Raw genomic sequence first — 12,430 nt, forward strand, 5'->3', positions numbered from 1 at the left:
TCTGACTAAATAAGAATCTCTCTCTGATTTCATCCTTGCTTTAGAAATTGTCCATCTATTCTAAAGCCTTCACAACTTGTGACCCAGAACCTAGCAATACAGGCCGTGTACTATGGCCTGCTAAGTTCTGGACACCCCCATCCTTTATTTTCAGTACTGAGCGGACAACAAAACTAGAAAGCTTATTGTATCCTGGTTGCCATGTACAGTCACTGGCAGTGCAGGCCTGACTACTGGTTATCTCTGTTACTGACATTCTTATTTTAGGTCCTGTTCTCTCTCATTATCCCAAAGCTAAAATAAGAAAATCAGCAAGAAGTGTCTGCACGTATATGAGATACGTAGAGGTGCTTGAGGCGATCTCATTTGCTCTTTGGCAGCTGATGATATAGTTCAGGTTCAGAAACAGCTGCAGAAGGATTTGGGCTGGCTGATGGAAAAGATGGCAGCCTGCAGAAACAGCCCCTCTATTTGCTGCCAACACCACCCCTTATCTACACAGCAATCTCCTTTTATCTCTGATTCTCCATTAGTATGGTGCAGCCATTTTCAACCTTTGTCATCTCAGGGCACACTGACCAGGTGTAAAAATTGTCAAGGTACACCATCAGTTTTTTGACAATTGGCAAGGCACACCTTGTTACTGGCAAGGGGATCACATCCCCCAGTGGTCCTATTAATAAATGACATTCCCTCAAACTCCCATGGCACACCTGTGGACCATTCACGGCATATCAATGTGCCACAGCAACTGGCTGAAAATCGCTGGTATAGTGTATTATTTCATTATGCACTCAGCAACCTCCTTTAACTCAGATTTTCAATCCATATCCCACAATCTACCCTCTCTTTGTCCATCGCTGATGTTCGCACCTCTTCCTGACTCTCTGGTATGCAAGTCTTCCCTACAGTGGTTCTCAAACCTTTCAGCACCAGGAGAGACTTTTTAGAATGAGAGTTTATCTGGACCCACAGGAAGTGATGTCATTAACCTGGAAATGTGATGTCATCGCAGAGAGTGACATCATCAAGCAGGAAAATTTTTAACACCCCCATAGGACAAAATCAAATCAATTAAGTAAGTAAATTAAAAGTTTACAATAAGTTTAAAAAATTGTTTTTAAAAAACAATTTAAAAAACCCTCCCAAGCAGCAGTGGCTGATGTGTTAAAAAATTTTTTGCCCCAAACATCCCAAAGGCTGCAGTCTTATGCACACTTACACAGCAGTAAGCCCCATTGCCAAGCATTGTTAAAAGCACACAGTATTGGAAACATGTGGGGTGTCACTTCCCCTTTAAGACCTTGCAACAACCTCCTTCTCTTCCTCCTCCTTTTCTCCAGCACATAGGAAGTTGCCTATCCCGATGGGAGGCTTGCACCAGCCAATCACAAAGCTCGACGAACACCAGTCACAGCAATAAGGAAAAGGACCTGGGCAGGCATGGGGGCGTGGCCAAGGAGTAGGAGGGTTTGGAGTGCTGGGAGAGGAGGAGGTGGAGTAGTTGATCCTGGGCTGCAAAGAGGTAAGTGCAAGCTGATTTCCCCCCCTCCTCACGCTCTCCCAGGCAGCCCTTCCCACCCCTGCATGAATGTTCAATTAAGCTTTCTGGTTTGTAAAGGGGCTCAGGCCTTTCCACCCCGTTCCCCCAGTCTTTCAATGGGATCCTGCCTATATGTTTGCAGTCTTCCCCCCCCCCCGCGCCATTCCTGGCACATCTATCTCTTTTCCTCCTCCCCAGCTTGCCTGTGCCTGCAGAATCTTCAGCAACACAGTTTGCATGTTTCCCTCCCCCCCCCAGCTTTCCAGTCCAAATCCGTCTGTCTTCCTGCTTCCATCAAGATTCTTAAAGGGATCCCTGAGATCTCCCAAAAAAACAGAATTCCAGAGTCTTCTACTCAGAATCTGATGCAAAAGGACTATACCCCATTTTGGTTTTTTCAATATCTCCCCACTATTGCTTAATAAGCATTTTCTGCCCAACATTACATATATGCAACAAGGGTCAAATGTGTACACACCTGTGGGCTGGGCAAAAATGGGTTAAAAAAACTCACAGACTTTTCCTTGCTAGCAATATACTCTCCATGTAGTCTCTGTCCACCCACCTTCTCAAAAATCTTTCCCAGTTCTTATATGTTAAAAGAATCCTCCCTCCCAGTTCTTAAATGTTACCTCTGGAAACCTCCCAGGGCACACTCTGTTCATTGCACCTTACCTTCCCCCACTTTACCCTTTTCCTTCTCTCCTACATCAGCTGTTGCTGCTACTCAAGACTAAATGAAATCCTTGTGATAGAGGTGGGTAGAAGTAGAAAGCAGAGCAGGACTCTGGGGTTTTGTCAAGAAAAGCAAGATGAAGGGGTGTTTCGTGAGCACCCCCTTGAAAGACATAAAATGGGGTTGTCATGGTTTAGACAAAATGGGCCTGGAGCTAGAACTCTCTAGTATTGTGGGAAGGGGAGGAAGAAGAGATGGACTCTTTCTGAGAAGACTGAAGATTTATTTAGTAAGAGTAAAGGAAGTGGGAACTAAGATTCCAGGGATCTCTGAAATTTTCAGCTTTGGATCTGACTTGTATGGTGATGCTGAGGACACCCAGATCCCAAGGATGCCTTGTCACTGGGTGTGATCCCCTTTTCTCTTCCTCTTCTCCCAGCAGCATAAATCTAGTCCTGACCCTCTGACCCACTTGCCCTTGCTTTCATCTGCTGGGTGCCATGCCACTGGCCCGAAGTCTCTCGGTGACCTCCCTGACAGGGTTGGAGGACTGGGAGGATGAACTTGACCTGGAGAATGCCATCCTCTTTGAGGTGGCATGGGAAGTGGCCAATAAAGGTAAGTCACGAAGTTGTAATTTTCTGGAAAGCTTGTGAGGACTGATGGGTTAGAGTAGGTGGGTGGAAGAGAGTTGGAAGAATGGGGGCCAGTGGGTGAGAGCAAGGCACAGGGCCAAATCCCATCCAATTTTCTACTGCAGGTGCAGCTGTGCCAATGGGGTGTGTACTGCATCCTGTGGTGGGGAGGCAGTCACAGAGACCTCCTCAAGGTATGGGAACATTTGTTCCCTTACCCTGGAGCTGCATTGCTGCTGCACCGGTGCTGGAAAGTTGGATAGGATTGGGCCCACAGGCGCTGAGTTATTTGGAAGTGAAGAGGTGTCAAATGGTAGAAAATAGGTACAGTTGCATCTGGGAGTTTACTGAAGCAGAGGCTTATTCCCTGAGAGGAGACATTATTGGGCAAGAGCAGGAAAGCCTTGATGTTGGGGTCTCCGGGCTCTTGGAGACATGAGAATGGCTTGTAGTGAGATAACTCCTGGTAAGTTCCCTGGGACCAGAAAGGGAATGTATTGAAAGAAAAGGATTCTGGGAGTCAAGACTCCATGGTTCTCTGAATAGGTTGTTGGGGGCAGAGATTCCTCATTTCTTTAAAAGGGTGCTATATAATGTATGGTACCGCTGTGCATTTTTCCAAATTAAGTTGTTTGGCAATGTGGGAAATAACTTGGGCTTCTCTCCTTCCCCCATGGTTCTCAGATCCTCCCATCCATAAATCTTCATTGCTGTTGATGCCATCTGAGCTGAATGTTTCCAGTGCAGTTAAGTGGGGCTGACTGCCAGGATGCAGCATGTTCACCCATGTTGCCCCATGACGAAAGTAACTGGCATGCCCCTCCTGTATGGGTCTTGCTTAAGACACTGAGATCCTCATGGCAGTATTTCAGGCTGCTTCCTGCTATTATACTGGGGTGGGGTGTGGTGTTGGGCACTGTGCTACGTGAATGAGGGTAAGGTGACATCACTGGGGATTTCACCCAATTCTGGATGTTTGCCGATACTATCACAAGGCTAGAGGAACTATACCCATATGTGCTGTTAAGGACATGACCCTTCCTGGGGTTAAAGTTCCTCTGTTTGAGCACATGTCTTGCATGTTGTGGCTGGAATCTGGTACAGAATGGATCAGTTGCACTTAACTTCCCCTCCCTTCCCTGGCCAAATAAAACTTACATTGCATAAGGAGCATTTTGAAATGTCACTCAGTTCTCAAAGTAGCCCCTTCGCTATACAAATAGTCACTTTCAGATGTGGGTGTCTTCTCCTGAATGGCAAGGGGCAGGGTGACAGAACTTTCCCCATGCAAACAACTGGCCTATGTAATGTCATGATTCTCCATGTCCTGTTGAATCTTACTGACTGGCACAAAAGATATCTGGGATCTTGCAGACCCTGACTTTTTTCACAAACAAAATCAGGAGGCTAGTCCTCATGATCTTAAGCAAACGGCTTAGAAATACATCAAAGTGTCTGGTGTGCAAAGAGCCGAACCATTAATATTTGGGTTTGGTTTATGTTAGTTCTGTATTGTATTTTTTAACTCAAAGTATCCCAGTGGTTGGAAGACTTTGAATCATGTAAGGTACAGCTCGTGCAGAGTGACATCACTCTTCTGCTTATGATATAGCTTTATAACATAAATATAATAGTAACTGTTTAATTGAGAAAAATATTTTCTTCTTAAAATAGTTTGTTCTGGAATTTTTAAAAGTGTTTTATTGAACATACATCCATATGACAGGAGAGTAAGTCATTAAACAGACAACTGTAAGCTGAGTTACTGAATATTGAACCATTTGTTTCAAACCAGTTTCCACTCTGTGTGTTTAGGAGTTCGACTTCAGAGCAGAAAGAGGTTTTCACTTCAGTTTCAGTTTAACTTCCTGCTTCTGATCATTGGGAAATAGGACTTCCAAACCAGTGTTCCCTTTCTGTTCCTCTACCATAGCATTTCCCAACTGGTAGTACGCACAGCATTGATGGTACACAGGGTTGTATTTGGTGGTACACACAGTACCCCAGGCAGCCACCACCCAGCAGTGAGACTACAATGTGACGTACACTGGTAAAAGGCTCTGCTCAGTGGGCAGAGATGCAGCTTGTGGTTTTCATGCACTTGAAAAAGCCCTCCTGCCTGCCCTGAGCCAGTGTACTAGTGTACATCGTGTCAGTTTCCTAACCTGCAGATAACTGGCAATGATGTTATCACTAGTTACTTCTGGTGGTTCTTCTGATAGGCGGGCCATTGGAAATGGTATGTTGAGGGTCAAAGGTTGGAAAACGCTGCTCTACCAGACTAGTTAGTTGGCCTATCGTCCTAGTTATTCTTTTGATCTAACAGTTATAGAGCCCAAAGCAGGAACTGACACTATGTTAACTTGTGCATCGCTATCTTGGTTGGTGGCTTTGATTATATTGCTATATTCAAGCTGCTGCAGAAATTGCCCTGTATCTGCTCATCCCAGTACCTTCCCCAAAGCTACCAATTCTGCATCTGACAATGAAATGCTTTACTTGGGGCTGCTTTGTGTGGCTTTCTGGAAGTAGGATACAGAACATTGCAGCCAGTCTCCTTACGAGAGTCTGAGTTGCCAAGAACACATTACAGTAGTGTTCCAGCATTTGCCCTGGCTCCACACTGTCTTCTGGCCACAGTTCAAGGTACTGGTTTTAAGCTGTAAAGCCATTAAGTTGCTTTGAACTTGCTGTTTATTTTGGAGACCATCTTTGCCCAAATAGCCAGTCATTACAATTAAGATCAACCTGGAGTTGTATCCTCTGTGCACCAGGTCTAGACAGCAAACGTGCGTAGCCATTGGCTCAACTTGGGTCCAGAGCAATTGTGGAAGAGTTTTGCTTGTTTAGGATAGACTTTTAACATCTTGGGTTAAGAACATACAGAGTAATTTTTAACCATTTGTATATGTCAGTGGTTCTCACACATTTAGTAGCAGGACCCACTTTTTAGAATGAGAATCTGTCAGGACCCGCCAGAAGTGATTTCATGGTCAGAAGTGACGTCATCAAGCAGGAAAATTTTTAACAATCCTAGGCTGCAATCCTACCCACACTTACCCAGGAGTAAGTCCCATTTACTATCATTGTTAGAATAATATAGCTTGTTAAAAATACCGGTCTGTAACTTTTCCCCAAATGCAGTCACATACCATGGTAGCATCAAGTCTAATATAGTAAAAATAAAATATTGAAATGAATGGGAACCCACCTGAAATTGGCTCGTGACCCACCTAGTGGGTCCCAACCCACAGTTTGAAAAACACTGGTATATGTATTTGTGGTTGTTTTTTTAACAGTGTTGGCACATACCCAGAGCCCCAGGAGTAGGGGGTAAGGTTTGAAATAATCTAATTTTTTTAACATGTATTCAGAATTTGGCCCTTGTGGTTGAATATCTCCTATAAAATATACATGGAGAGCACATACTGTTATACTTCAAAATGCAGCAATTCATATACAGTATAGGTTTGTATCCTACACTTAGGATTCCTACTTCTGATTGAAATTAATGGGGTTTACGTTAGTCACAACTAATGTGTCTCATTTATTTCAATGGTGCAGTTAGTCTTCCTGAGGCTTTGTTACAGTGTGGTGGGGCTATGCCAAATTCTTGAGCTTAAGTCTCAGTTTTTGATTACTAGGGAAAAAACATGCTAGAAGAATGTTTTAGTGAATCACCCTCTGAAAGTTGGGCAGATACCTTATAATAAAAAGTTTTTGTCCCACCTTTCTTCCATGTTGGATCTCAAGGTGGTGAAATTCTCAAGTGATCTCCCAGCTGTTTATTGTCCAAACTCAGAACTGTTAGCATCAGTCAGGTGGCTATATCATGAACTTCTATATTACCTTTAAATAATTATTCTGTCATCCCAGTGTAAGGGCAGTGTTTTCTGTATTGCTTAACATAGGGCATGATCATGACTATATGACACAAGAATTACAGGGAAGAATGGTGTGTGTGTGGGGGTGGGTGGGTTATAGAGTGCACATGATCTCTGGAAGCCATGGCTCAGTGGTAAAGGACATACTTTGGATGCAAAAGGTTTGCAGTTCAGTCCTATGTAGGGCTGGGTAAAACATTGTCTGAAGCCATAGAAAACCACTGTGAGTTAGCGTCGACAGAACTGACTTAGGTGGCCCACTGGTGTAATTCCATATAAGGCAGCTTCAAATGCCAAGGGCTCACCACTGGTGTCTAGCTGCAGTCTCTCCACTGAGTCTTGCCCTAGGCAGGGGTTTCCAAACTTTTTAGCAGGCAGGCTGTGTTAAATATCTGACACAGGAAAAAATAAAATTTAAATAAAATTTCAATACTCATGAATTAGAAAAAAGTCGCTGAAAGGCCAGAAAAGGTTCTCCTCAAGCCCCAAACAGCAGTAGTTAATTTTTAAAAAATCTGGAAGGCCAGAAGCACCATTCACCCAGTTCCATGATTTCTCCCAATAGAAAAGCTTCTCCCTAAGCCCCAAACAGCAGCAGTTAATTTTTTAAAAAAGGCAAGATGCACCTGAAAGGCAAGAAAGCACCATAGACGTGGCAAAAAATACGACCGCAGCCCCTTCTCCTCTTTCCATCCTTCTCCTGGTTCCATCCAACCTCGTCCTGGTTCCACCCAGCTGCAGCGAGCCATGCTCCCCTCACCTCCGGAGGGTGTTCTGAGGGCTGGGGTCTCCTAAGAAAGGAGTCTCCAAACCCCAGCCCATGGCGAGTCTCCATCAGGCCTGCAGCAAGTCTGACATCTGACCGCATGTGTGGTCTCCCTGGCCGTCAGAACTCCTTTTAAGGCCTCTGGGAGGCCTTAGAAAAACATTTTCAATTTCTTGAAAAACTGGAAGTGAGACCTGAGAAGGTATTCTGGGGGTCATGGAGGCCACGTGCAGCTTCTCCGGCCCTCAGAACACCCTCCAAAGGATTACAGTGCTTACCACGGGCCAAAAGGAGAGGCTCACTGTGGGCCTGATGGAGGCTTGCCGTGGGCCGGGATTTTGGAGACCTCTGCCCTAAGCCAAACAGGGCAATGCTGTTGCTGTCCAAAGATTTCCATGTGACATGTCTATATTTATTCTGCCCCAAAATGGCATTGTCCCGCCATAGGAAGGTGGTCTTGTCTTCAGTGAATGGCCTAGGAGAGTCGTCCTAATCCATCTTGACCAGTATAGCCCAGCTCTCACCCATGGAAGGATGACTTCACCCATTTCAGGAAATTATGAACATTCATGGCCTATGGATCTGGAGGTAAACAGCAGATGGAAAGGACCTGACGTATACTTGTGCATTAAGGGTTTCTTCTTGCTACAGTGTTCTATGATACATTGATATTGTCAAAAGAAGCAAAGTAGCTTCCCTTTCTTCAAGAAGGGATCACATGGAAACATCCTCCCCTTTCTTGACTCTATGAACTTGCATCTTCTCTCAGTCCTGACCCACGGCCTTCCATGAAATCCAGGACCTATGGTACCCTGGTGTATGTGCCCAGGGTTCTTTGTTCCTCAGTGCTTTTTCCTGGCCAAGCTTTCTGGCTACATTATTTATGTGGGGTTTTGGGCAATTGCCTGTCTGAGAAAACAAAGAGCCAAGACTCTTAGGTTCTTGGAAAGATGATGGGAATTTAGTAGAAAGAGCTGCCAGAACCCTTGGATGAATGGTGGGTGCAGTGCTTTGAAGGTGGTGGCAGGATCTGTGTGTTCTCCAGAAAGAGGTCAGGCCTAGTTAGTTGTAGGATGGTGACCAGGTTCTGCAGGTCCTGGCGTTTGCGGGAGAGAGAGTAAATGAGTAAGAATCTTTTTGGTTCTTCTGGAAGGTGATGAGCAACTTCTGAATTAGAGTGGTGATGGGCAGGGAACGGTGATAAACTGTGAGCATTTCTTAACTTAAATAATGTGATCTGCACCTCTCTTGGGTTGTGATGATGCCTGTACCCTTTCCCTGTTTCTTGACAAGTACCAAAGAATGGTTTTGGACAGCCTAAAAAGTGCCCACCAGCAGTTGCAAGGGTGCCTCTTCTTTCATTTGCATGTTCTTCTGCAGTGCCTAAAAAGGGGAACAAACCCAGGATTGGGGTGCTGCCTTGTTCATCTTCCCTTCATGAGTGTCCCTTTTGGACATTGCACCAGTGTCCCCTTTGGACATTGTGATATACTCATGTGTCTGCACAATGGTTCTCCTTGTAAAATCTAAAGCTGCACTTAGAACCATTGTACAGATTTGTGTCATTGTTCTTGATTTTTCGTCATTTGACATTAAACTAAGGGCACAATCCTAACCTACTTCCCAGCACCGGCATAAGGGCAATGCAGCTCCGAGGTATGGGAGCAAACATTCCCTTACTTTGAGGAGGCCTCCATGAGTGCCATGGAACTGCAGGATGCAGCACATGTTCCATTGGCACCACTATGCCAGTGCTGGAAAGTTGGTTAGGATTTGGGCCTTAATGATACAGTGAAGGGGCCATAGCTCAATGGGAAAGCACACGCTTTCATGCAGAAGATCTTCAGTCATGAGCATCTCACGGAAAGCTCTCAATAAGGCAGTGCAGGAAAAGTCTTTTCTCTGCCTGAGACCTTGAATAGCCATTGCATGTAGACTAGATCTGACTCGGTATAAGGAAGCTTTATACAGCTGAATGTGTGACTTGATCCATCTGAAAAAGGTTGTGTTGGCTCATTCACACATGGAAGTAATTGTATCACCACATATGCCTAGGTGAATTATTACTAATTAATATTTAAAGTATAAATATTAAAAAATATACAGATCACACACAAGGGCTTGTTTTGGGCTTCGTCAGCATTTGGTGCATTTCTGAGGAAAGTCATGTTAACATGCCTGCTTTCAGTATTCCGGTCCTTTCAATGAAATAGGTTAAGGAACAGCCAGCAGCACGATCATAAGAGGAAAAAATGCCAAATCAGACTAGGTCCATGTAGTTCAACACCTTGATTCCCACAGTGACCTGTTGGATGTCTGTGGAAAGTTTAGAGGAAGGCACAAATCCAATCACCCTCCCCTGGGGTGCCCTCATAGCTGTTGTTCAGTGGCATACAGCCCTCTCATGGAGAATCCATGTGGTCATTGTGGCTAGTAGCCCTTGATAGACAGATTCATGGAGGAATTCTAAGCACCCTCAAAACCATCTGTGCTTGTGGTGTTGTGTTAAGTTATGTGAAATCTGTAAACTTATGTGGAATCAATACATATGTGAAATCTCTTATGTCTGTCCATAATCCCTACCCGAAGAATTTCAGAGCAGTGTCACAGGCAGACCAAACAATGAGTCCCCTGGCTTGTTGTTGTTGAAGTGACTTTATTCACTGTAGATTAAACCATTTCTGCCCCAACGTTGCATATATGCAACAGGGATCAAATGTGTACACCTGTGGGCTGGGCAGAAATGGGTTAAGTTCTCTTGTGTGTGTTGAGGGTGGGGGGGGTGGGGGCTGAGAAACCTTTTGAAAAGGAACTCACATCACTATCTTCTCTCTTTTTTTAGTTGGTGGGATCTACACAGTGATCCAGACCAAAGCCAAAATCACACTGGATGAGTGGGGTGAGAATTACTTCCTGATTGGGCCTTACCTGGAACTGAACGTCCGCACACAGGTGGAGTTGATAGAGCCACCCAACCCTGCCATTCGCCGGACCATGGACTCCATGAATTCCAAGGGATGCAAAGTAAGAAGCTAGAGGAGGGGGGGGAAAAGGAAAATAGGGGTGTTTTCTGGTGGGAGGAGGGAAATGGCATGGTAGAGGCCTCACACATGGCAAACGATGTGGTAAACCTAGGCTAAGATAGGAATAGGATCTTTCTCTCTGGAATGCTTGTTCTCGATATTCAGGGAATTTCTCTGGATGGAATTGCATTCAGTCACAAGTACCCACCTGCAGTCTTAAGTGGTACAGTCCAGACACAGGTTTGCCACCACTCTTGCTGAGAACTAAGGCAGTCTTTAAGTTCCAGGAGTTTTGTGAGTTACAAAAAAAGAGTTCATTCATTTCTTCCCATCTCTTCCAATGCACTACCCCAAGAACCTTTTCCCATATCTATATTGGGAGCTGGGTATAGTGCCAGCAAGAGGCATTTCAAAATGAAGTTTATAGCTCTAGGGCAGCCATTTTCAACCACTGTGCCGTGGCACACCGGTGTGCCGCGAATGGTCTGCAGGTGTGCCGCAGGAGTTTGAGGCAGGGTCACTTATTAATAGGGCCATTGGGGGATGTGAGCCTCCCACCCACAGCATGGTGTGCCTTGTCAAAAAACTAATGGTGTGCCTTGAAAATTTTTGTCAGTACTTTGTCAGTGTGCCCTGAGACAAAAAAGGTTGAAAACCACTGCTCTAGAGTCTAGAAACTTGTTTACATGTTATTGAGAATCCCATCGTACTGAATTCTACATCTAATATTACATTCTGTGTTTGGGTTACACTTGCAAGGAATAATGGAATCCATGCAGCCCGGATTGCTTTTTGCCAGGGCATTATGCAGACAGTCAAAATGATTTGCTGGATCTCTGGTCCAATGTCTCGGGTCTCTTCTTATGTTCCTGCCATGAGCAAGTTGATACTGATGTGTGAGAAGAAGGGTTTGTAAAATCTCACCAAAGACCTATATGTTCCAATGTAATTTGCTGGAATAGTTGTATCTAATTATATTAATCTCTGAATACAGGTTAAGGAACATCCAAGGGAATGACTAAATTCCCTTGCATCTCTGCTGCAATTATTCATTGGTGTAATTGCCCTCCACCCTCCCCAGTATATCCCTTTGTTTGTTTGTTTGTTAAAAATATTTCTACCCTGTGGTTCTAAAGTTCAAAGCCCTTTCTGGCTATCATGCTGTGATTGTTATTAAACTCCAGTCTCCCAGGAGCTAAGTGCAAGGAAGGCTAGAGGAAGCTGCATTTGACAAGGGCTCTCTCCAGCTGTTCCTGTCTGCCAGGGTGGAAGCAATGACTCTGCATCTCTCAGTCATTTGCACTGGTCCTTTAACATCCATGCTCATGGTATACTCAGAACTCTCGCTTTCAAGGGTAACATGAGAAAGCATTTCAAGTAAGGATATGTACCCCCCCCCTTTTGAAAAAGATTCCATATTTATTTTCCTTTTCAATTTGACTTCTTCCTTTGGACCCTCATTCTCCCACTTGCTTGGGAGCCACCATTTGGCTTCCATGCAAGAGGCACTCGTATGTGGTAATCTCTTGTGCACCTTGCATGGAGTCTCTTTGTCTGCAGTGTACTTTCCTGATGGCAGCTAGTGTTGGCATTAAGGGCTGCCCACCCAGTTGGGAGCAATGTGCCATGTGCCGAGCAATGACACAGATGGGTGGTAGATGGGGTACAGATCAAATAAATTGCCTCTTTGCAGAACACATGATTAATTTGTGGAGTTCAGTGCCACAATGTCTTGACTGTTACTAGCATAGAGGCTTTAAGAAAGGATTACTTGTGTTCGTGGCAGAGAGATCTGTCAGTGTCTATTAGTCTTGATGGCTGCTTTTGAGCTTCCCAGAACCACCTTGTTGGCCACTGTGGGAAACTTGATGCCTTGATTTGACCCAGCAAGGCTGTTTTCTTT

General features: G+C 44.7%; 1 protein-coding gene across 2 annotated transcripts in view; it reads left to right on the forward strand.

Annotated features, from left to right (window-relative positions):
• The first annotated feature begins 1,436 nt into the window (after positions 1-1,436).
• Positions 1,437-12,430, forward strand: part of GYS1 (glycogen synthase 1) — a 31,677-nt gene continuing 20,683 nt past the window's right edge. Inside the window, exons 1-3 of one of the 2 annotated variants that reach the window (XM_066627616.1) lie at positions 1,437-1,525; positions 2,659-2,837; positions 10,347-10,528. In XM_066627616.1, the coding sequence (XP_066483713.1) occupies positions 2,720-2,837; positions 10,347-10,528 (300 nt within the window). In that variant the 5' untranslated portion in view covers positions 1,437-1,525; positions 2,659-2,719. The remainder of the gene's footprint in view (positions 1,526-2,658; positions 2,838-10,346; positions 10,529-12,430) is intronic. The other variant, XM_066627618.1, reaches the window with a different exon arrangement.

Source organism: Tiliqua scincoides, chromosome 5 (assembly GCF_035046505.1).
Source record: "Tiliqua scincoides isolate rTilSci1 chromosome 5, rTilSci1.hap2, whole genome shotgun sequence".
NCBI classification, from domain to species: domain Eukaryota; kingdom Metazoa; phylum Chordata; class Lepidosauria; order Squamata; family Scincidae; genus Tiliqua; species Tiliqua scincoides.